Source organism: Ruditapes philippinarum, unplaced genomic scaffold (genome assembly GCF_026571515.1).
Source record: "Ruditapes philippinarum isolate M1 unplaced genomic scaffold, ASM2657151v2 ctg738_1_1_1_1, whole genome shotgun sequence".
Taxonomy (NCBI): Eukaryota; Metazoa; Mollusca; class Bivalvia; order Venerida; family Veneridae; genus Ruditapes; species Ruditapes philippinarum.
In genome coordinates this window covers 323475-350445 of record NW_026863645.1, presented here as the reverse complement: position 1 = coordinate 350445, position 26971 = coordinate 323475, and the positions used below count along the sequence as shown (strand labels likewise).

Below are 26971 nucleotides of genomic sequence, written 5' to 3'. Positions count from 1 at the left end.
TTTTTGTGTCGCCTCTACGGAGTAGTGGCGACATATAGGGATCACTTCTCCGTCGTCTGTCCGTCCGTCCATCCGTCCGTCACAAAACTTGTCCGGACTACTCCTCATAAACTACTGGTGCAATTTCATCCAAACTTTACAGGAATGATCAGTATCATGCCTTGTTGTGCATATTGTCAGCATTTTCCGGTTCAATGATTTTTGTCAGAGTTATGGCCCTTTTATAATTTTAAAGTTTGTCCGGACTACTTCTCTTATACCACTAATGCAATTTCAATGAAACTTTACAGGATTGATCTGTAGCTCAAGTCCTTGCGCATATTGCACGGGTTTTCCGGTTGAATGATTTTTTTGCCGAGTTATGGCCCTTTGATAAAAAGGTGTTTTTTTCTGTGTGTTGCCAGATACACAAAAGCTTGTCCGGACTACTCCTCATAAACTACTGGTGCAATTTCATCCAAACTTTACAGGAATGATCAGTACCAAGTCTAGTTGTGCATATTGTCAGCATTTTCCGGTTCTATGATTTTTTGTCAGAGTTATGGCCCTTAAATAATTTTTAGCTCACCTGTCACAAAGTGACAGGGGTCACAAAGTGACAGGGTGAGCTTTTGTGATCGCTTTTCGTCCGGCGTCCGTAAACTTTAACTTTAAATGAAATCTCCTCATAAACCACTAAGCTAATTTCATCCAAACTTCACAGGAATGTTCCTTTGGTGGTCACCTTTGAAAATTGTTCAAAGAATTTAATTCCATGCAGAACTCTGGTTGCCATGGCAACCAAAAGAAAAAACTTTAAATATCTTCTTCTAAAAAACCCAAAGAGCTAGAACTTAGATATTTGGCATGAAACATCTTCTAGTGAGTGTCTACCAAGTTTGTTGAAATAAAAGCCCTGGGGTCAAAATTGGCCCTCGCCAAGGGGGTCATTGATTTTCCCTATATGCATATAGTAAAACTTAAAAAAATTTCTTTTAAAGAACCCAAAGAGCTAGAGCTAAGAAATTTAGCATGAAACATCTTCTAATGGGTGTCTACCAAGTTTGTTCAAATAAAAGCCCTGGGGTCAAAATTGGCCCCGCCCCAAGGGACATTGATTTTTCTTAAATGTGTATAGCAAAAACTTAAAAATCTTCTTTGAAAACACCCAAATAGCTAGAGTTTAGATATTAAGCATGAAACATCTTCTAGTAAGTGTCTACAAAGTTTGTTCAAATAAAAGCCCTGGGGTCAAAATTGGCCCCACCCCGGAGGTCATTGATTTTCCTTATATGTGTATAGCAAAAACTTAAAAATCTTCTTCAAAAAATCTGAATAGCTAGTGTTCAGATATTAAGCATGAAACATTTTTTAGTAAGTGTCTAGAAAGATTGTTCAAATAAAAGCCCTTGGGTTCAAACTGGCCCTGTCCCAGGTGTGTCATTGTTTTTAACTATATGTAAAAAAAAACCTTGACCAGCTAGACCTTAGATATTTAGCATGAAACATCTTCTAATGAGTGTCTACCAAGTTTGTTCAAATAAAAGCCCTGGGGTTTAAACTGGCCCCGCTACGGAGGCCTATATACAGGTGAGCGACTTCAGGGCCATGATGGCCCTCTTGTTATTTTTAAAGTTTGTCCGGACTACTTCTCTTATACCACTAATGCAATTTCAATAAAACTTTACAGGATTGGTCTGTAGCTCAAGTCCTTGCGCATATTGCACGGGTTTTCCGGTTGAATGATTTTTGGATGAGTTATGGCCCTTTGATAAAAAGGTGTTTTTTTTCTGTGTGTTGCCAGATACGCAAAAGCTTGTCTGGACTACTCCTCATAAACTACTGGTGCAATTTTATCCAAACTTTACAGGAATGATCAGTACCAAGTCTAGTTGTGCACTGTCCATCTGTCCCTCCGTCTGTCACAAAATTTGTCCCAACATGAAATTGGCCATCATGAGGCGACACATGTGATCACTGATTGCTCTTGTTTTTATCTAAAGCGTACTATACTGTTATCTGTTGATCTGTCTATAATTATTTTATATGTTTTACTAGGTATGTCAAACAAAACCAGAATGTGGAAGACAGACCCTGACAGAGTTGTTGATTCGACCTGTACAAAGATTACCCAGTGTCACTCTGCTGTTAAATGGTATATTTTTCACCTTTATATTATCTTAAAATATTTTCCTGCATATTTTGATTGATTTTCAAAATTTATGAAAGAAAGCAGTTAGGACTCTTGCTGTTTTGTACATGTTGACAGTTTATAGGGTTACATATAAATGAATGTTTGCTATAGCTTACAACTTTTTATAATGCTTGGCCAAAATTCTTTATTCTTTGTAATTTATGATATATTAACTTTTAAATTGCTGAATTTCTATGAATAAAAAAAAAGACTTGCCAAGCTCCCATATTTGGAATTTGTCCATTATCAATTTTTGGGATATCAAGATGAAAATATAAAGTTAGTCAACAAACAGTATATGCCTGATCAAACTGTACCAACATGCAGACTGGTATATCTTTTACATGGCATGAGCTTATATTAAAGTGTTAACTATGTAAATGGTTATTGTTTCAGATATTTTAAAGCACACAAATAAATCAAACCCTGATTACCAAGAGTTGGAGAAAGCTAACAGTGTATTGAAGGAAGTTATGACGTAAGTGGGAATTTTCTTCGAGTGTAAAACTCTGTGAAAAGTTTTAGAGAGTTGGAAATAATTTGCAAAGAAAAGTTATATATTGTCTTGTTATATCTGATATCTGATTAGATAAAAGCTTGTTATCTGCATTTGTTCTCAAAACAGTTTTAGTTTTAGTGTTGTGTTACAGTTTCTTAAATGGTACTTTTTGGCCATATAACTTAGGGCATCTTTTGGCCATATAACTTAGGGCATCTTTTGGCCATATAACTTAGGCCATCTTTTGGCCATATAACTTAGGCCATCTTTTTCTGATTGGCCATTAGTAATGTTTCAGTGATGTATAGAAGTATAGAAGACAAAGTTTCACTTACATTTTGCTAAATTTATGACAATTTCACATTCAACTCTGCTTCCTTCATGTGATAAGCATCTTATGCTCTTAATCCATTACTAAATCAATTTAAAACATCTGCCTTTTATGGAGTAAAATCACAATTATTTCTGAGGCTTAATCTGTAGTTAAGTACATCTTATACAATATGTATATATTTACAGACATATCAATGAAGATAAGAGGAAAACAGAGAGCCAGGTTGTGATGTTTGACATTGTCAAAGATATTGAAAACTGTCCCGTAAGTTAAATACAATAAAAGAAAAGTTTACATATTGAACATTGTCAATGATTAATATGCTGCAAATACATATTCTTATCGAAGGAAAAGTCTATCTAAAGTTGCTGCGTTGTTGACGTCATGTAGCCCATTATTCAAACATTTTAAAAGTTATCAACATGAAACTTGAAATATTTGCTTATCGCGAGAAGGTGCATTTGTTAGACAATGGGCATAATTCTGGAAAGCAATATTTTTTTAGAGTTCTGTCCCTTGAATTAGAATTTTTAACAGATGAGCATTAAGACTGCATGCAGTGTCTGTGTTTCAGACTCCTAAATTTCATATTCTTCTACATAAAACAACGTACATGATCGCTAATTAAGCAATTGTTTGAATATTCAGCGATTACCTTTGTATATAAGAGTTATTGTTCCTGATTAAAATTGTGAATAGTTTCAGAATTCTTTGCTATGAAGTTAGTTTGAATAGATTAAGGCTTTTAAGATTAAAACAGTGTACATATGCATCACAAAGATGCATAAATGTATCACAAAAACTTGTTATGTTTAGAAATTCACACTTAATCACTGGATAACAAACAATGAACACAGAGTAAAAGAAGTGATTCTCTGAAGTGGTTATCAGAGGTAAACCATAATATTCACTATAATTGAGGACAGTGAGCACATGTTTGATTATAAATAAAGAGTTTGTCCCACTTTGCTCAGTAGGGAGAGGGAATTTGTAATCCGAGTATTGCCGGGTTGATTCTCAGGCGCGGTGATGTCTGTTGGCCAATTGATCTCATATGTAGAGTTTTATGGCCATTTGTCTCTCACAAGTGATTCAGAGGTCATGTGAAATTAGTGTTCTGTCTGTTGTGAAGAAAGTGGTAAAATGGTAATTACTGGTGAGTTATCCAGGAAAGCGGCTTTGAGGGACACCGATTGCCTGGATATGACCGAAAAAATTTGTTAAAATCAGCATTTGAGAAACCAAATTAAACCAGTAAGTAACAGGCACTTTTAGTTAAAATTCTCCTGATATGACTATAATACAATGAAAACGGCTGGATTGTATAGATTTTGAAAATTTTAAACTAGTGTAGTTATGTACCATTACAGCTTTAGTTAGCTCCCTTTTTTGAGAAATTTACAAATGTATATTTTCAGGCTACATTATTATCGTCACACAGATTTTTTATTAGCCGAGTAGATGTGATAGAATTGTCAGAAACTTTGTGTGAGCGGGGAGCACCTCTTGCCTTGTTTCTATTCTCAGATAGTGTTGTGGTAAGTTCATACATTATACTTGTGTGTTTGCGTTTGTTTACCCTCGCCACTGGAAAGAGACCAAATGGGCAAGCAATACATTATACTGATTTGACTGTTCTTTTTGTAGCAGTCTGGTTGAACAAGTATGTGTGTTATCTTTGGGTCATCTGTATCAAAGAAAAAGCCAAGCAATTAAGATCACTGTGTCATTGTGCAAAAACTTTAATGTAGCCCATTTATCAATCAATTTTGAAGGTATTTGCATCAATACAAAACATTGAGTACTTGATAATAATGATAAGATGTAGTTGTGAGACAAGGGGCATACTTTGAAAGCAATATATTAGAATTGGAATCGTAATTCAGTTTATCACATAAACCACGGCCCAGGAGTGTAATAACGCCATTTGGTAAAAACGATTATTACACTAGTGTAATAACACTTTGAGATGACATCATTTGCGCTATATGTAAGCATAGCATTAAAGTGCGCTATTGTTAGCGTTACACTTAACTAGGCGCGTCAATGAAAAAAAAATTTGAATATGTGATGAATAGAGAATTATATTCGTGTAGATTCAATACTGAATATATTGAACAAGTTGAATAAAATCATATTATGGGAGCTTCTGTACCTTAATTAAAAAAAAAGACAACCTCAGCAAATATTGGTTATTTTATTACAGTTAATAATAATCTTGTCTAATTTTGTACTTAAATATGCATATACAGGTGTATGCAGTTAAATAATGTACATACCTGCAGTATTCTTGTATTATCTTATAAATTCAACTTGCAGATATGTAAAAGAAGAACAAAAGTGCTAAACTCTAAGAGTCCAGCTTCATCAAAGACGCCACAGAAAGGTTACAAACATATAGAGTTTGTACAGCTACAGTGTGTTAAACGTGTGCTAGACATTGTTGAATCAGAAAACTGTAAAGATGCCTTTGGACTTATTGTGAAAAATAGTGGTGAAATGAAGGAGAAGTTGTTTACATTTATGATAGATACTGAGGATATGGATAAAACTAACTTTATAACACAGGTGTCTAGGTCTATAGCTAATACACTTTGTAGAACAGACCATGTAAGTATATATATTTTTTTTTACACTGTATTATTCTAACTTTCATGTATAGAAATGTATGTGATTTTGATATAAAACTTTATAGGACCCTGTTGATTTCCATTTCTTAGAAATCTTAAAAGGTTGTAATTATACGGGGATCATCATACTGTGTTCTGTTTTATTTTATTGTTATATGTTGGCTTTTGTGTGCGTATGAGTGGTGGGGATGGGGGGAAGACCTCGGGAGCTTATCGATGCCAAAGGAGCAAATGAATTAAATTACCAGCCCTTTTGTAAGCAGGTTGGATAGCTTTCTCACATGAAAGAATAAAATTTCACTGACTGGATTTGAACCCACAGCAGTGAGGGGCAGTTGATTCTTAGTCAGCCACCTTAACCACTCAGCTACAGAGGCCCTTGGTTTACTGATTTGTAATTCTATCAAGCGCCGAATATGCATTCATGAGGCAAAGTTCATTATATATAGCACAATATAGAATGATGATGATAAAATCTGTCCATGGTGAATTACATATATATATTAAGGGACAATGTGTAGGGAAAACAATCTTTTGAGCAATATGTTATATTTGATAACAAGCTAAAGTACCTATTTAAATATCTACTTTTATAAACTATTGTTTTAGGACAATTTGATATTCACTGTGGAAGGGGATCAGCTACAAATTAACACATTAGATTTAGGCAACCAGACATTTGGCAAGGCTGCAAGCAGGTAAGTTTATTGGCTGTTAGATTGACTATAAACAAAAAATTGTATCTGAATTGTTGTGCTATTTTAATTACCCTGACACAGGGGGGTAAGTAACACTTTGTTGAGGTTATACCTACAATTTCATTATTCACTAAAGATATTCCTTGCAAACAGTGCATGGTTTGGTTGAAGTTTTGGTCTTTGTTTTATTATCAAGCAAGAAATAGTTCAGAGTGTACATCTGAAAGATCTGTCATTTTCTCACAAAATTAAATCTGTGCTTCTTAACTGGTGTAAAAAAAACACACCAAAAAACATGCTAGTTTTACTGTGTAACAAATTGCTGTCAATATATTCATATTTAAATGACAAAATGAACTGAAGAAGACATTGAAAGCTAAACAAAAGTGTTCTGTTTTTATTGAACTGATTATATATATTATGTTTATAAGATATAATCTAACTGGTTTTTCATGCTTGAGAAAATAAAATATTTAAATTAAGAAATTGTTAAGAATTAGATATGTAAATATAAAAGGGTCTGTTCATTAGAGCAAATAACATAGTAAGAATGTGGTACATTTAAAAAGAAAAAAAAAACTTTTTGAAAATGAACATGAAAAGACGCTAGTGTTATTTCTTATTTCTAGATTCAGTAGAAGAGTGAGTCGGGCATTCTCGTTCAATAAAACTCCAAGACGTATCAAACGAGCAGTGTCTCACGTGTTCAGTCCATTTGTCAAGGACAATCCAAGGGAGTTTACTCCGGGAAATTTAAGAGGGAAACGACTGGCCAGTAGCATTGATCTTACAGTAAGTTTATTTTATGTTGATTAAAAACACAAACAAGTAGTAATGTCATCCGAAGTCTAGAAATCTGAACATTCAAATCACGATTCGGTGTCCGGAGTCAATTTACGGATCCGGATATTCATCAAGAATATTTCAGAGTATTGAGATAACAGACTTGCAATAAAATTAATACATGTGTTGAGATATCTGATATAAACATGTCTATAAAATTAAGGTCTGGGGTTTTGTCCACTCTTTAAAATTTTGATGTGTGAGGTTTAGTCCTACATTTGAGAGTAGGGTCATGTAGGGATCTATGCCTTGTTTCTGATAGCAGTGATTTGTCACCTTAAAGTAATCTTAATGTATATGTTGAGTTCAAACCTCGTCATAGAATTAATAGTAACTTACTAAAGTTAATTTAGTAAAACCTGACAGATTAATGGTTTTATATAATGCTTAGGACCTAAGAGAACATACTTTTAAAGTGTTTATGCACCCCACTTAAGGAAGGATATACAATTATCTGTCTGTAGTCTGACAAAACAGTGGAATGTGGGGGCACCAATGTCCTATAGATTGATATAAGTTAGGTATATGTGTAAGTTAGGTAGCAACAAAATCCCAAGTACATGTATTAACACAAATTTGAAACAAATAGTTAAATAATTAATTTTGGAACACATAATTTAATAATTTATCTATATTACAGGAGGACAGCATCAGTCTAGGAAACTTTTATGATGACAGTGACACTTTAAGTCTTGGTGCTTTCTCAATGAAAGATCCGCTAGATTGACAATATAGAAGGCAGCGTCGGTTTCTAACAGCCAGACTTACAAGTCAAGTTAAATACAGGCGATGCATTAGTATGCCGGTCATTAGAGAATCTGCTGTGTAGACATGTATATCACATGGGGGTAAATCTGGGACTACTTTTTTACTACCATTTGGCAAGAGGAAAACACATGCTGTATAATGACAATAGCAGTTCAATGTGATATTTGTTTTCTGAAACTGATGGCAAAATGTGTAAAAATAGAAGATTTTTTATTTATACTAGGAAAAAGACATTTTGCATTGTTAGAAAACATATTTCAGTGTATTTTGTTTCTGTATACAACCTTTTTATAGGTGCAGAAACTTAGATCCTGTGTTAAATAAGCATTTATTTTCAGACTTTGAAATGTAAGGTATACATGGTCAGGACCAATAACTTGTGTGCAAATTTTCAAATCATTTGCACACTCAGTTTTTCCAGATAAATAATTCTAATTGTGAAAAATGGACCAAAATTGAAAGGGCTAAAAATAGCAGAAAAGTATGATTTTCAATTGATTTCAATGTTTATTTCTTAATTATTATTTGCATATCTTTCTGTGTGTTTTTTGCGCCCCAAATGTAAGAAATTCAAATTTCATGTATTTGGGCTTTTGGGTTTCAATGGAGTTTCTTTAATGTAAACTTTATTCAACTTTAACATAATGCCTGTATGTCATTAATTTCATTCCGGATTATACTCGTATACAATGTGAAGTTTCTGTCCGACTGGTGGTATTTGTGCATTCGATACCTGTAGGAATAATAACAAAAAAATGTGGTATTATAAAATGCTATATTACATTTGTTAAATTGTAGCCATAAATTCAACAGAATAGTACATGTTAAAGAATATTGGTGCTTTTAACCCATATATGTGCCATTGTATAATTAATCATATATACATGTACGCTTGTCTAAATATAGACATGTAGTCATTTATGTTTATATTACATGTATACCTTAATTAATCTTTATGCATTCCAAAATATACGTAACTTAAAATACTTATGTTGATGGCTGAATTTTTTTATTATACCCCCAAAAACGAAGTTTGGGGGGGGGTATATAGGAGTCACCCGGTGGTCGGTCGGTCCAGACGTCCGTTGCATTTTCCTTGTCCGGAGCATAACTTGAAGACTAATGGTTGGAATTCAATATAACTACATACAATGGTCAAGCACATTGAGAGGAAGTGCAGTGCACAAGAACCATAACTCTATCTTGACTAATTACAGAGTTATTGCCCTTTGTTACTTTTCCTTGTCCAGAGCATAACTTGAAAACTACTGGTTGGAATTCAAAACAACTTCATACAATTGTCAAACACAATAAGGGGAAGTGCAGTGCACAAGAACCATAACTCTATCTAAAGTAATTACAGAGTTATTGCCCTTTGTTATTTTTCCATTGCTTTCTTTTGTCCGGACCATAACTTGAAGACTAATGGTTGGAATTCAATATAACTACATACAATGGTCAAGCACATTGAGAGGAAGTGCAGTACACAAGAACCATAACTCTATCTTGACTAATTACAGAGTTACTGCCCTTTGTTACTTTTCCTTGTCTGGGGCATAACTTGAAAACTACTGGTTGGAATTCAAAACAACTTTATACAATTGTCAAACACAGTAAGGGGAAGTGCAGTGCATAAGAACCATAACTCTATGTAAAGTATTTACAGAGTTATTGCCCTTTGTTACTTTTCCATTGCTTTTGTCCGGACCATAACTTGAAGACTAATTGTTGGAATTCATTATAACTTCATACAATGGTCAAGCACATTGAGAGGAAGTGCAGTGCACAAGAACCATAACTCTATCTTGACTAATTACAGAGTTATTGCCCTTTGTTACTTTTCCTTGTCTGGGGCATAACTTGAAAACTACTGGTTGGAATTCAAAACAACTTCATACAATGGTCAAACACAATTAGGGGATGTGCAGTGCACAAGAGCCATAAATCCATCTTGACTAATTACAGAGTTATTGCCCTTTGTTACTTTTCCATTGCTTTCTTTTGTCCGGGCCATAACTTGAAGACTAATTGTTGGAATTCATTATAACCTCATACAATGGTCAGGCACATTGAGAGGAAGTGCAGTGCACAAGAACCATAACTCCCTCTTGACTTATTACAGAGTTACTGCCCTTTGTTACTTTTCCTTGTCCAGAGCATGACTTGAAAACTACTGGTTGGAATTCAAAACAACTTCATACAATGGTCAAACACAATTAGGGGATGTGCAGTGCACAAGAGGCCATAACTCATCTTGACTAATTACAGAGTTATTGCCCTTTGTTACTTTTCCATTGCTTTTTTGTCGCGGAGCATAACTTGAAGACTAATGGTTGGAATTCAATATAACTTCATACAATGGTCAAGCACATTGAGAGGAAGTGCAGTGCACAAGAACATAACTCCATCTTGACAAATTACAAGAGTTATTGTCCTTTTGTTACTTTTTCCTTGTCCAGAGCATAACTTGAAAACTACTGTTTTGGAATTCAATACAACTTCACACAGTTGTCAAGGACATTAAAAGGAAGTGCAGTGCATAAGAGCCATAACTCCATTTTGATAAAATACAGAGTTACTGCCCTTTGCTTCTTTTCCTTGTCTGGAGCATAACTTAAAACGTACTGGTTGAAATTCAAAACAACTTCATACAATGGTCAAGCACAAAAAGAGGAAGTGCAGTGCACAAGAACTATAACTCCATCTTCAGTATTTATAGAGTTATTGCCCTTTGTTCCTTTTCTTTGTCTTTCTGGACTTATTACAGAGTAAGTCAATAAAACTTCATCAATGGCCAACCACATTGAAAGGAAATGCAACATACAAGAACCCAGACCTGGGGTAATCATTAATTGTAATCATTGATTTTTTAATTGATTACATGATTACACTGTAATCATCATGTAATTGATTACCTTGCCCAAAATTGATTAATTTAATTGTAATTAATCAATTACAGCTAAAATTCAGTCAGTAATTATGATTACAATTTGATTGACATTGATTACTTCAGATTTAAACAGGAAACTATTTTTAAATTCCAAAGGGTGCCTTTATTTTACATTATACAGTTTTAACTTTTGTTTTACAATGTACATTTATATAGTAAAAAGCCTTAATTAAGATCATTCATCTGGGCTGGACCGAAGTTGGTCTTAATTGTGAATATTCTTATCATTGCTTACATACTTTATGACCATGGTCTGTTTTAGTCATTTTGTATGAAATGAAAAAAAAACAGCATGTATCTTAAGCTAAAAATACAATATAAAAGACACTATAAAAGTATGCTTTGATATCGGATGAGAGGAAAACATATTCCTTAAAGAAATTTAATTTAAAATTTCTCTTTGGTCAGATTTCAATTTATCAAATTATTATATGATGAACATAAATCACCTTTCAAATAAAAATTAAAAACAACATTAAAACACTCTAAAATTTACTTTCTCACCTTATTTCATACAATGACCCAATTATAACACGTGTTCACACCTTGTGAAATTAAGTGTCATGCAAAGCATTCAAGCAGATCATACAACAAATTTAAGATCTAGATGGGTGTTGACTTTAATATCAGTAGTCTCAATAGTTAGGTGACCAGGGTCGTAATTAAGAATAAAGCAAAGAATTTGGACTGAATCAGGTGGTCTTAAAAGTGGATAAGCGGTGTTTTCTTAATTCTGGATCATGTAACCATTGACATAAAGAACATTGTAAAAAAATAGTCTTATTACAAGGGGGTGGTCTTAATTCAGGGTGGTTTTAAGTAGGGGTTCTACTTTACATTGAACTGTAATCAATTATCAATCAATTACTTTCTTCTAAAATAATTGTAATTTAATTGATTACAGAAGGCAAAGTGTGGGTAATCAATCTTAATCAATTACAATAAAATCTGAAAGTAATTGTAATTAAATCAATTACTGATCAATGTAATCATCCCCAGGTCTGCAAGAACCACAACTATCTTTAATTGCCCACAACCATAACTCTATATTTCAATTTTTTTACAAGGTATTCTGTTACTAGTAACATCCTCATTTCCGAAGCAGTCTTGTGGGGGTATTAATCAAATTTAGTGATAGTTCTAGTTTTTTTTATTTATCTTAATGTTCTTTTTTTCAAAGCAGCACATCTCTAAAATTTGATCATTTTTATGTATGAATACTTAAAAATTGTTTTGGTGAGTTTCCATTTAGATAAAAGTGTCTCGTTTGAAAAGTAAGTGATTTACCAAAGTTAAGACTTGCCTTATTATCCACAGAAATCTTGTCAAATTAGGCAGAAATGTTGCTTTATTCTTTTCGTACAGGATAAAATGTTAGTGATTAAAATAGTCATTAAGTGGAATGCCTTTAAAGTTTCGCCTTAAATCATGAAGATTTATACTTTGCATAAACTATACATATAAAATAATGAACAGAAATCAAGTTTTTTTGGGGTTTTTTTTTTTTTTTTTTTTTTCTTCATAAGATGTGCCGCTTTTAACATATTCAGTATGAATTTCCATTACTGTGGATATTTAGAAGAGAAAAAAAATTGTATTTTGCATAGAAAGTACTTAAGTGACATCAGATTATGAAAAATTTACATATATTTATGTCAATGGTTGGATTGAGTTATATGTACTATGATGTGTCAAAAGTACATATCTGTATTTTATATTTTTTCGACATTTAGATTTTCTGCATATCTTTCTGTTTCCATCTTAATGTTCTTGCCTTTATTTGTTGTTTATTCTGCACTATCTCTGCATCTTTCTCAAAGTTTCTGTCTTATTATCTCCCTTGTTGTCAAAATTTGCTGTAACAGTTATCTCCCTTGGTCTACTTTATACTCTCTCTACCTCTTCTGTAAACTTTTAATCTATTTATAATTGAAAGCATGTGTTTCATATGTTAAGATATTTAATAGTAGAAATGGATATTTAAAATTAAGTGCTGAAAAGAAACTGAAATCCAAATTCTGTGTGCCATTTATTAGTCTTGGTCAGTTTTGAAAGCAATGTATATTAATATCTTGATATTAGGGTTTAAAGTTTGTGATAAAAACTGACTGTCTTTTGTGGATTTATAATTCCTATCCTAGTTAAAAGAGTACACACTTATTGTTGTATATTGAATGTCCCTGGTATTGCATGGTCTTATTTTGTAAGGTTTTTGTCAAATTGTTTTATCTTGCCTGAAACCTATAGCCATAGCAGCGAATAGCTTCATAGTTTTGAGGTCAAACATGAATAAAGAGACAAATGTATAAGAAATATAACTGAATATGGCTTTAGGTTACAACTTCCATGAAAGATTTGTATCTTAAATAAAAATTGCTTCTCAATATGCAAGTAAAAATGTAAGTTAGAATGAAATTTGGTCTATTGAATGTAGAATTTTAGTTTGAAGGATGTTGGTCATACAAGAAATATAAGTAAAATCTAAAGGATTCAAGAATGCGTTTATTGACAAAAAAAAAAGATTTTTTTATGCTCAGCAGAGCAAAATGTGTTCAAATTGAATTATTGTGATATATTATGTCTGTCTTCTAATAAGCCACATTTTCAATACCACTGAAGCATAGAAATTTTTCAAAGATCATCCATTCTATAGTTTTCCAAAAATCAAAGTGTACACAAAATTCTTGTTGCCATGGCAACTATAAGGAAAATCTTCATTATTTGCTTCTTCTTCTTTTTTATCATTGTCTGATTGTGACATATTTTCACAGCACTAGGAGTGATAAAATAACTTTATTGTCTTTTCTCTTATTATTTAGATCTGAGGTGATATTTTGTATAGTTTTACATAGAGAAGTGTGAATATAGTACATATTGATAAGTGATTATTTTAACTGTAAGATTAAAGTGTCATTATTAACATGGTTAGAATTTATATTTAGAAAAACCCAAATAAAAAAGTAACAAAAATAGAAATGTTGTGTTTTTTATATAAGGGAGCCAAAAAATGCCTGTATGGGCTGCTGACTTAAGCTGCGGTCTCCCGGCTGAGCCCAGGACCATCCCGGTAAGTTACCGGGATGATCCGGGGTGAAATTATTGTTGTGGTCACACTCCGGCAGCACTACGGTAGTTCCCAACTAACCACCAAGGATGCGATCCGGATCATCCAGGCAGAGCCCAGGTGAAGCTACGGTTCATGCCGGTGCTTCCCCGGTCGTTCCGAGATTACGCCAGAAGAGACCCGGGCAGAGCCCCGGTCGATCCACGCAGAGCCCCGGTAGAACCCCGGTGGATTGAAAACGCCCGAAAATGATAACATTGATACATAATTTTTTTTGGGAAGGGTTTTAATACAAACCAGTGCAATCATCGCAAATTGTCGTTTTTCTTTTGAAATGATCGGTTCTACCGGGATCAACCGTAGCTCTACCTTTATCCTCCGGGGCTCTGCCTGTAGTTACCGGGGCGGCTCTGCCTGTAGTAGTTCTGGCTTCCAAAACTTTATAAGCCGCTCTTTAACATTTTTGTTTTTCATCTGATGCGGCATTAATAGTATATAAACGGGTACGCTGAAGACCTTAAGCTATGCCTGTAGTTACCAGGGCTCTGCCGGCATATACCGGGGCTCTACCGTAGATCATACCCCGGATCATGGCACAGCTACGGTGCTTCCCCGGTGTATCCCCGGTCGTTCCCGGCAGAGCTAAGGATGAAGCCGGCAAAGCTATACTTTCCCGGACCACCCCGGTGATATTAAATATTTTATTCCATCCGGGGTCGAATGCCGGATGTTCCCGGATCATCCCGGACTTTGTCGGCAGAGTAACGGATGTACTCCGGTCGTACCCGGTCGTTCCCGGATCACCCCGGATGTCTACCGGGGCTTTGCCAGTAGCTGTAGCTTTATGGATTTTATAAGAAATCATCAAAGTGCTGTATTCAAGTTTAGATGTTTATGCTTCTTAGTCCATGACTTTTTAAAATGCCCTTTGGGTTTAAACATATTTTTTACTAATTTTGGTTTTCCCAAAAATAGCGCTCATAAAATTTTTTTGGGGAATAAATGGTTCGGTTGTGTCAATTTTTCCTTTTTCTTAAATAAATTTTTTTCCGGTTTTTTTAAATTTTTGGGTTTTACTGTGAAAAAGCCCCCATAAAAGTATAGATTTTTTTTTTGCCCCCCAAAAATTTTTCGGGGGGGGAAATTATTTTCCCCGGGTTGTCCGCCCGGGTCCCCTTTCCCGGGTGGTATTTTTCCTAAAATTGTAGGGCCCAAAATTGTTTATTTGAAATCGGTTTTTAAAATTATTTCACAAAAATTAAACCTCAAAGAGGGCCCGTGCCCGCGCGAAAATTTTCCCGGCGCTCCCTTAAATGAAAAAGGGTTTCACAGCAGGGCCCTTCCCGAAAAAATTTTTTCCCGGGCCCCAAAATTCTTTATTTGAAGTCGGTTTTTTCCCTATTTACAAAAATGTAAATTTCTGTGAAAATTTCTCCCTAAACATTTAGGTTTTTTTTCATTTTTGAATTTTCGTGACAAAAATTTCTCACTAAAAGGGAGGTATTTTTTTCCCTGTGCCCAAAACCCTTTATTGGGGGAAGTTTCCCCCGGTTCAACCAGCTCTTTTTTTTAATTTAAATTTTAATTAATTTTTTTTTTAAAAGTTAAAAAAGGGAGGTTTTCTTACAGAAGGGCATTTTATTATGTTTAAATAATAGTTTTAAAGAAAAATGCTTGTTACCTGAAGAAAGTAGCGATAAATGTGAAATGATTTGTCATAAAAGTAGCAAATGTAAAAGTAGTATTTTGACTTCCATACGAAATATCAATTCACTATTAGTGTACATAAAAGCATCAGATGAAAAAGATGGCTCCAGTAATTTGCCAAAGTGTAACTTTTTTGGATACTATATAAGTACACCAAAAGCTTTTGAGAAATAAAAATAAAAGCATTTCTTAGAACTTGTAGTAAACCACATATTGATTTTGACTAAACAACAGGAATGACCTATCGTGGCCTTATAAGTATGTCACATGAGTTTAAATAGACTGAAATTTTAAAAAATATCTTCTCAGAGACTAAAATGCCCAGTGTAGATTTTGGCTTGTAGCAATACCGTGTGGCCCTTCCTCGCCCCGTGAAGGACACCATAGCCCTTTATAAATAGACACTACCATAATGTCTCAGAGCTGTAAACACTTTTTTAGCCAAGACATTTTGGGAGAGTTTTGGATATTTTTTTGGCATTTATAGGTATTTCTAGCGGCCCCAATTACAATGGGTTTAAAAATTTTTGCGTTAACTGAGGGGTCCTGCCGCGGGTTAAAGGCCCCGCTTTGTTGAACCCTTAGGTTCAAGCCCCGGCGCACGCATCATCGGACTTTTTTATCGTAAGGAAAAGCTTCCCAGCTGTTTACGGAAGTCGGTGGTTTTCTACTCAGTGCCCGTTTAGTTGCCTGCAATAATGACAGTTGGGCACTGATGCTTTCATCTGGAAATTTCGCGATATGACCATACTGTTTGCTGTGACGAAAACCCCAAAAAAAAAAGAGATTGTTTTAATAAAAAAAGCCCCCTGTGCCCTGCCCTTTAAATTTTAATGTTTTTTCGGGGTTAGTGTGCCCAGGGGGAAATCTTTCCCCTCATTTTGGGTTAAATGTAGATCTTTTTAAGACAAAACCAGCTTTTTTCGACGTTTTGGGAAAAATTTTTTAAAAAATTGCAGATGTCAATGTTTTACGGGTATGTGTTCCCCTTCTTATTCTTTTGTTTTTGAAAAAAAATTTTAAACCCCAAACCCGCGCGATCCCCGGGGAAAAGTTTTTTTTTCCCTTTTGTCTAATTGCGGGGTAAATGGGGGGGTTTTTAAGTTTTGGTTTTAAAAAAACGGACAGTTCGTTGAAGAGCGGGGAAATTAAGAAAGGGGCCATTTTTACACCCCCCCCCCCCCCATCGCCCAATGGGAAACGGCTTTAATTCCTCTTTTCCCGGAAAGTTGAGAGAAATTGGAGTTACCATAGTCGATACATCTGTATATTTTAATGAATTAGACTTAATCATATAAATCTGATTTAACTTATCTAAAAATTATAGAAATTTAATTACGTTATACAAGGGCTTTCTAAATCACGTTTACTTCCAACTTAAACTGCAGAGACCTGCCGAAAACTTAGTCTCGCCAATCAATTTAATCTATCACCTGAACACTTAAAAATCAACTAATAGACAGTCTCTCCAGTTTGACATTCCTTTATATTGATTTATTTTCATTCCGGTACATTCTGTTCATGTATAACTCTGCAATATGTCTCTATCGATTGCAATTAAGTTTCAGCAAATGAACAAAAACCAAGTTAAACATTAACGCCCAGCTGAATTATATGCAACAGACAAAATTACAACTTGTAAGTCTAGTCAAGCATAACGATGTGAAAAAAAAGTACAAACTATTTTCATTCATGTATCGCGCCAAGGTCATTTTCTAGTTAAGGGCTTGTTTTTTGTTCTTGTAATAAGCCAATCCGCTTCACGGAATAACGATGCAGATCACAACACTAAGAAAAGTCCTTGTGATTTTTAAGTTACACTTTACCAATCATTTCCCGAATTCAAGTTTTTTAATATGTACCATCATTGATATCTGTCTATCAATGAAAACAGTAGCTGCTCCGAACAGTTTTTCAAAAGAGTTTTTACCGGAAACTATTGTTCAAAAATATAAGCAGTACGTACAAAAGCAAATTTGTGCGATGAAAAGTTGAAGGACCCACTTGTCCAGAGATAGTTATCATCACTTACATATTGTGTCTGCTTTTATGACTTGTCAAAATAACTGATGGTGTTAATCCAATGGCTCAAAATACTTTATTTACAAGGACATTTCAAAGGAATTCATAATAAGCTGTAACTGGGCTTCATACAGAACAGAATAGAGCATATTTTCATTTTTGACTACCACGTAGTAGTACAAAATCATACACAACATTATAAATGTATAATACATTATTCAAAATTATTTAATACATTTTCAATGTAACGTTATGATGCATTAGTTATATAGTTTAAAACAGTGCCACGTAAACATTCTATTTGCTATTTCAAATCAATATAATAATACTGAAGATATTGTCCGTCCCTCAGTCTTTCGGAAGATCAAATTAACTGGGTAAACACAAATGACATCAATTTTAGCTTAAAAGGACTCCACTTAGACTTACGGGTTTTTTTTTTACGTTTTTGTACCATTTGTTGTGTATTCCTCTAGCTATTATCTAATGCATATTTCGTTCTATGTGCCCCATTGGTGTTAATAACATGTATATATTTAAGGCTACTGTCCCTCGATGGAATCTTTTTTATCTTCATTACTGTGTAACCCAAACTTATCAAATTGGATTGGTGTACAATGGGCACATTTTTTGTGTTGTGAAATATCATTTGAAACAATAGAAATGTATCATTCGGATATTCTTATGAAACATTTCTGGAAAATAAAATGTTGAAAGTTCCAATCATGTCTGATGTGATTTAGTATGAACATATACATGTATATGATAAAAATTTAGTCCGAACATATATATGATAAAAAAAAGTAATGTTTTGGTCTACCACACTTTTTATCTGCTTTTTTATATGTCATTTCAAATAATTTTGAATCATGTATCGAACACTTCCAAAATACATTTATAGATTATTTATTTATTATAGATACATGTATATGATTCTTTTGTGGTTTGTTTTCACTTATGATATGAATACTATCAACATAATTACAATATGTATTTATGATAATTATAGACAAATTCAATTCGATGTGATATATCGACACTTAAAATGAATAGAAAATTAAATGAATAAATAAAAAGGTAATAAAAATTCAAAATTAAAAAATAACCGTAAAAAGTAACAAAGCCCACTCTGATAGCAACATGGTGGAAATCAATTAAAACTGGAAATAGAATTGTTTTCGTTATACTAGTACCTCATTTGTAATCAATACAGACGCATTCTATTTTAGAAATAAATTAGCATAGTTATATATTGAGCTCGATCCAATAGAAAATTGGAAAGGACTAAAATAAATCAAACCAATTACTTGTACTATATATACATGTATACGTGCAACTGAATAAGCATTTCTAAATATATACACCACTTCCAAAATAAATAAATAAAAAATTGTAATTAATTAACAAGCGTTGAATTAATAAAAAGGGAATAATAATAATTGATGATTTATCGCTGTTATCCCTTAAATAATCATAGTAAGCAAGCCAGAATTATAGTCGTGAGCATAGGCATTTGGTTTCGGGATAAAAAAAATCCTTTTGAGAGGTTTGTAGAACTCATATTTGATTGAATGTAACGATCATTTGTCTCGATTCTAAAACCGTCATTTTCCCGATTTTACTAAAAAATTCGAAACCAAATTGCCCGTGGTCATGAAATATCGCTCTGTCAATTACAAATGAATGCAAACACTTTATTAATGTTTCCAAAACTTCACTTTTCCCCACATCTATTTATTAGAACAATTCATATCAGCCCAGGTTATCCCGGGTCCATCTCTCATTTTCATTTTTAGTGTGAATAAACATAAAATAGATAATGATAGTTGTATATATGTATATTTATTTTAATATATTTTATCATAAATTCCATATTTAAAACGCGATAAAAAAATATTTATGCGGTATATACTGCCCAGAAATGCATTTTAGTACCTGACAACCTAAAGGAAAAGGATTTACGAAATTTTACGAACGTTAACGGATAATTCCATATATGGCAGTCAGACATGCGGCATTAGAAATGGGCGTGTCGATAAAGTTCACTGACTTTCTGAATGAGTTATATATATTTGTTAAAAAGTTTATGTGCGATAGATCGTATGCAAACAACTGTCAATTATTTCCGAACAAAAATATTCATTTCACAGTTATTCAAATGTTATTTATGTTAAATATGCACAATGTTTTTAGTTAACTCTGATCGTGTAAATATTTGTGTTTACACACCCGAATCGGACCAATTCGGGACGGGTCTGTCTAAAGGTACACGGTTGAGCAAAGCGTACTTCGTACACGGTTGAGAGAGAACCGCCTTTCTAATAGTGGGCGTGGTTTAACCTTTGTAACTTACAATTTTGACGATTCGTACAGTAAGGCTGCTGGGAAAAACCAGGACTGTTATCGTTTGTTGGCATAACTTGTCATAAATGAGGATATTGAGTAACTTCAGTACTTTATTTATTGAACGATTGGCTGGAATTATAATGTGAGAGCCTCTGGCAAGGATAATATTAATTTATTCAATGAATTCAAATAGATTTGTGTAATGAATATACACGAATATAATTAAAATAGTCTCCTTATCTTATACCCAAAATGAAGTGATAAATTATTTTTCATTGACGCCCCTATAGTGTAACTTGTTTACAATGATATTTAAGTCACTTCAATTTTTTTCCTAATGGGATAGAGAAGAAAACAATAAAACACATAATGAGTGAGAGAAGTGTCATATAATGGCTGAAAGCGAAGTCATTATCTGTCGTAACGGGTGAGAGAAGGGCACTGTGAAACTCGTACACGGGTGAGGGAAGTTTCATATATAATCCAAAAAGTTGACAGAGAAGTCATTATTTGTCGTAACGGGTGAGAAAAGGGCACTATAAAACACATAATGAGTGAGAGAAATGTCATATATTATCACAAAGATTGATAGCGAAGTCATTATCTGTCGTAACGGGTGAGAGAAGGGCACTGTAAAACTCGTACACGGGTGAGGGAAGTTTCATTTATAATCTAAAAAGTTGACATTATTTGTCGTAACGGGTGAGGGAAAGGCACTATAAAACACATAATGAATGAGAGAAGTGCCATATATTATCACAAAAATTGAGAGCGAAGTCATTATCTGTCGTAACGGGTGAGAGAACGGCACTGTAAAACTTGTACACGGGTGAGGGAAGTTTCAGTTATAATCCAAAAAGTTGTCATTATTTGTCGTAACGGGTGAGGGAAGGACACTATAAAACACATAATGAGTGAGAGAAGTGTCATATATTATCACAAAGATTGAGAGAGAAGTCATTATCTGTCGTAACGGGTGAGAGAACGGCACTGTAAAACTCGTACACGGGTGAGGGAAGTTTCATATATAATCCAAAAAGTTAACATTATTTTTCGTAATGGTTGAGGGATTGGCACTATAAAACACATAATGAGTGAGAGAAGTGTCATATAATATCACAAAGATTCAGAGCTAAGTCATTATCTGTCGTAACGGGTGAGAGAAGGTCACTGTAAAACTCGTACACGGGTGAGGGAAGTTTCATATATAATCCAAAAAGTTGACATTATTTGTCGTAACGGGTGAGGGAAGGGCACTATAAAACACATAATGAGTGAGAGAAGTGTCATATAATATCACAAAGATTCAGAGCGAAGTCATTATCTGTGGTAACGGGTGAGAGAAGGTCACTGTAAAACTCGTACACGGGTGAGGGAAGTTTCATATATAATCCAAAAAGTTGTCATTATTTGTCGTAACGGGTGAGGGAAGGGCACTATAAAACACATAATGAGTGAGAGAAGTGTCATATATTATCACAAAGATTGAGAGCGAAGTCATTATCTGTCGTAACGGGTGAGAGAACGGCACTGTAAAACTCGTACACGGGTGAGGGAAGTTTCATATATAATCCAAAAAGTTGACATTATTTTTCGTAACGGGTGAGGGATGGGCACTAAAAAACACATAATGAGTGAGAGAAGTGTCATATAATATCACAAAGATTCAGAGCTAAGTCATTATCTGTCGTAACGGGTGAGACAACGTCACTGTAAAACTCGTACATGGGTGAGGAAAGTTTCATTTATTATCCAAAAAGTTGACATTATTTTCAAAAGTTTCAGCCCTTCTCTCACTCATTATGATATATACAGTGCCCTTCCCTCACCCATAAGGACAAATAATGAATTTTTTCTCAACCTTTATGAGATTATATGAAACTTCTCTCACTCATTATGTGTTTTATAGTGCCCTTCTCTCATCCGTTAGGACAAATAAGGACTTCTCTCTCAACCCTCATGATCATATATGGCACTTCTCTCACTTATCATGTGTTTTATAGTGCCCTTCTCGCACGCATTAGGACAAATAATGAGTTTTGTTTCAGTCTTAATACGACAATTCTCTCACTCATTATATGTTTTATATTGCCCTTCTTTCACCCATAAGAAAAAATAATAATTTCTCTTTCAACCTTTAAGATTATACTAGTATATGACACTTCTTTCACTCATTGTGTGTTTTATAGTGCCTTTCTCTCAAGACAAATTATGACTTCACTCTCAACCCTTATGACACTTCTTTCACTCATAATGTGTTTAATTGTGCCCTTCCCTCACCCATTAGGACAAATAATAAGTTCTCTCTCAACCCTATTGATAATATGACACTTCTCCCACTCATTATGTATTTTATTGTGACTTCCCTAACCCTACGGACAAATATTGACGTCTTTCTCAGCCCGAATATGATACTTCTCTCACTCAATATATTATTTGCAGTGCCCTTCCTTCAACCATTAGGACAAATAATGAGTTTTGTCCCAACCCTAATGATAATATATGACACTTCTCTCACTCATTATGTGTTTTTATAGTGCCCTTCCCTCACCCGTTACGACAAATAATGTCAACTTTTTGGATTATAACTGAAACTTCCCTCACCCGTGTACGAGTTTTACAGTGCCGTTCTCTCACCCGTTACGACAGATAATGACTTAGCTCTCAATTTTTGTGATAATATATGACACTTCTCTCACTCATTATGTGTTTTATAGTGCTCTTTTCTCACCCGTTACGACAAATAATGTCAACTTTTTGGATTATAACTGAAACTTCCCTCACCCGTGTACGAGTTTTACAGTGCCCTTCTCTCACCCGTTACGACAGATAATGTCAAATTTTTGGATTATAAGTGAAACTTCCCTCACCCGTGTACGAGTTTTACAGTGCCGTTCTCTCACCCGTTACGACAGATAATGACTTCGCTCTCAATCTTTATGATAATATATGACACTTCCCTCACTCATTATGTGTTTAATAGTGCCCTTCTCTCACCCGTTACGACAAATAATGTCAAACTTTTTGGATTATAACTGAAACTTCCCTCACCCGTGTACGAGGTTTACAGTGCCGTTCTCTCACCCGTTACGGCAGATAATGACTTCGCTCTCCATTTTTGTGATAATATATGACACTTCTCTCACTCATTATGTGTTTTATAGTGCCCTTCCCTCACCCGTTACGACAAATAATGTCAACTTTTTGGATTATAAATGAAACTTCCCTCACCCGTGTACGAGTTTTACAGTGCCCTTCTCTCACCCGTTACGACAAATAATGACTTAGCTCTCAATCTTTGTGATAATATATGACACTTCTCTCACTCATGATATGTTTTATAGTGCCATTCCCTCACCCATTACGACAAATAATGTCAACTGTTTGGATTATAAACGAAACTTCCCTCACCCGTGTACGAGTTTTACAGTGCCCTTCTCTCACCCGTTACGACAGATAATGATTTCGCTCTCAATCTTTGCGATAATAAATGACACTTCTCTCACTCAAAATGTGCTTTATAGTGCCCTTCCCTCACCCGTTACGACAAATAATGTCAACTTTTTGGATTATAAATGAAACTTCCCTCACCCGTGTACGAGTTTTACAGTGCCGTTCTCTCACCCGTTACGACAAATAATGACTTCTCTGTCAACTTTTTGGATTATATATGAAACTTCCCTCACCCGTGTACGAGTTTTACAGTGCCCTTCTCTCACCCGTTACGACAAAAAATAACTTCTCTTTCAGCCCTAATATGACACTTCTCTCACTCATTATGTGTTTTATTGTGGCCTTCTCTCACCCGTTAGGACAAACAATAAGTTCTTTGTCAACTTTTTGGATTATAAACGAAACTTCCCTCACCCGTGTACGAGTTTTACAGTGCCCTTCTCTCACCCGTTACGACAGATAATGACTTCGCTCTCAATCTTTGTGATAATATATGACACTTCTCTCACTCATTATGTGTTTTATAGTGCCCTTCCCTCACCCGTTACGACAAATAATGACTTCTCTGTCAACTTTTTAACTTCCCTCACCCGTGTACGAGTTTTACAGTGCCCTTCTCTCACCCGTTACGACAGATAATGACTTCGCTCTCAATCTTTGTGATAATATATGACACTTTTCTCACTCAAAATGTGTTTAATATTGCCCTACTCTCGCCCATTAGGAAAAATAACGACTTCTCTCTCAACCATTATAATAATATATAATGATTTTCTCGCTCATTGTGTGTTTTATAGTGCTCTACTCCCACCCATTAGGTAAATAATGACATCTCCTTTAAGTCTTAAGATAATATATAAGTGTTCTCTCAGTCAATTTGTGTTTAACAGAGCTCTTCTCTCACTTATTAGGAAAATGCAAAGTCAGGAAAATAATATGACATCTCTCTCAACTCTTATGATTAAATATATTAGTTCTGTCAGTCATTTTTTGTAATATGGTGCTCTTCTCTAATGCATTAGGAACATAATTACATGTCTCTCAACCCTTAAGATAATATAAATGTATAGTAGTTCTCTCAGTCATTATGTGTAATATGGTGTTTTTCTCTCACCAAATAAGACAAAATAATGACTTCTCAAGTTCTCACTCATCCCATAGGATAACATATGATATATTTCTTTTATTTAGTATGAACATCACTAAACAATTGTAGGCAAATGCGCCAATTACTGTTTGGTTCGGTGGCGACTGTTATAGTCTGCACTGTATTGGGTGGTACTGTAACGTACGCTTATCAGGGTAAATTCACGGATACGGCTATGTTTGTATCTCGTGCAATTTTGTGTTTTTTTTTTGTTTGTTCAGTCGTTTCGTACATTGAATGAAAGGGATTTGAGAGAAAGTTTTACTTTTTTTGACATGTTATTTTTCTACCATATGACATATCTAAACTCTTGGTCAACACATCTTAGCTTTAACATTGTGGAATGGTCAAATACGTCACATCTATCTTTTTAATAAGTAATAGAAAGAGCACCGAAACACGAGGTTATCTGATTTGTACGAGGGGGCGTAGCCCCCCGAGTATTAATCAGATTACCGAGCGTTTTGGTGTTCTTTCTCTTTTGTATCATAGTCAAACATAAAAACACGTTCCCTGTTGTTACAATATGAAACCCCGGCAAAAATGAACCCATGAACGAGCATCTAAATATGACATTTCTGTCGATTTCACTTTCACTGCCGTCACAATATGTAAACCCCAGCAAAAATGAGCCAATCAATGGGCATGCTCTGGAGTGCGGGTAACTAATACGCGCACTCCAGTTAACGCACGGTGCATGTATATGTAAACGATATAACTCTGACACATTTTCAACAGAAAGGTCTCCAAACTATGATACAATTATTATTTGTTGCAATATAATCATCACATGTGTATTATGATATCTAGCAAAAATCTGTAATGATAAACATGAAGTACACATGGTATTTTTCAGCAATTCAGAAATTTATTGTGTTAAAGATATTTTTATTATTATTATTTTCATCTTTGAGAATAAAAATTATTTCAGAAATTTCTTGAATTACACAAAAATTCTGACTTAATAATGTCTAATTTTAAAAACGATATGCAAAAAACTGAGAATGTGAAGCTTCATTCAATGGTCAAGTAAATTAAGTAATTTCTTTAAAAGAAAAAAAGACGTATTCATACTGTAATTATAGTTATTTATTAACATCAATAGTCTTTGTCAATGTGTCTCAAAAGATATTGTGGGTTAGTTATTTGTTGAGGTTTTTTACAAATTATATTTCTTTTATGTGTTGTCATTTAAAATGCGTTTGTTGAATGCATATAGTAACTAGTCCTTTTTTAATTGTGCTATTAAATCAGAATTAGCTTATGTTATCTTATAATTGTTTTGTTTATGTACATTTACATTTAATGTACTGATATTTTATGTAATTGTATGCCTGAGAAGGCCCATGATTGGTAATAAAACATTATTCTATTCTATTCTATTCTACTGTGCTCACCTGGCGTTCAAAAGGTGATACAACTACTTATATGTGTTTACACAAATCATGTTTATTTTACCTTTGATAACAGACTATGTAGTGATAATAATCAATATATTTCAAAGATGACCATAATTTACATCTTTGAAAAGTAATCAAATCTAAAATGTTTTATTTTCTGATTGAATACATGTCTGCATTATTTCTGGCCTTATGGAAGTTTCTCTATTTTTTAAAGAATTATTTCTAAAAGAAATGTCATACTTTTCTTTCATAAAACCTGAAGAAAAGAAAGAATCTAGAATAAAATGCATTGAAGATGTTTTAGCTCATTTAGAAAAGAATATCTATAAGCATTGCCACGGATTTACATTACATAAATCCGTGGCATTGCCTAGGAACACGGACTGACAGTCAGTCTGTAATTAAAATACTAGTTCTGTGGTTTGACCAAACAATATAATTTCCCGATAACTATTGTGACATTTTTTAAAGTCATTATAATCAGTATTGAAGTGATTATAGTTGGTCTGGCTCCCTTCCCTCCGTCAGCGAACGCGAAGACTAAATGCTAGCATACAGAGCATCATAATAAATTTGGCGACAAAAGAAGGCAGAGCCGTACTGCAACAGAGGCGGAGCAAATGAAGTGATTGACACTCTCTCAACCGTTATCTCTCTCAACCGTTAACTTTTAGAACGATCGATTCGGGACGTACCTAGTAAAAGGTCAACCGTGACGTCACTTACGCGTAGTGATTAAATAAAACATTCGCTCAATGTTTTTCTATACAAAACATGAAAACGAAATAAACAAATGTCTGTTAAAACATTATTTAAAATATTTCTAATATGAACATCACAATGCCGGACTCTTGATAATACTATATCTAATTTTAACGCTTGAAATAAAAACTACTTTTTTAGAGAGGATGAATCAAGTACCTGCTCTGTGTTA

At 34.1% G+C, this 26971-nt stretch overlaps 1 protein-coding gene across 3 annotated transcripts in view; it reads left to right on the top strand.

Annotated features, from left to right (window-relative positions):
• LOC132722806 (protein ECT2-like) overlaps nt 1–10195 on the top strand; it is a 35299-nt gene extending 25104 nt beyond the window's left edge. For 2 of the 3 annotated variants that reach the window (XM_060707376.1, XM_060707378.1), the window contains 8 exons: nt 2038–2134; nt 2570–2651; nt 3192–3270; nt 4425–4544; nt 5326–5616; nt 6246–6334; nt 6964–7126; nt 7818–10195. In XM_060707376.1, coding sequence (XP_060563359.1) covers nt 2038–2134; nt 2570–2651; nt 3192–3270; nt 4425–4544; nt 5326–5616; nt 6246–6334; nt 6964–7126; nt 7818–7904 — 1008 coding nt within the window. In that variant the 3' untranslated portion in view covers nt 7905–10195. The remainder of the gene's footprint in view (nt 1–2037; nt 2135–2569; nt 2652–3191; nt 3271–4424; nt 4545–5325; nt 5617–6245; nt 6335–6963; nt 7127–7817) is intronic. The other variant, XM_060707377.1, reaches the window with a different exon arrangement.
• Nucleotides 10196–26971: the final 16776 nt, after the last annotated feature.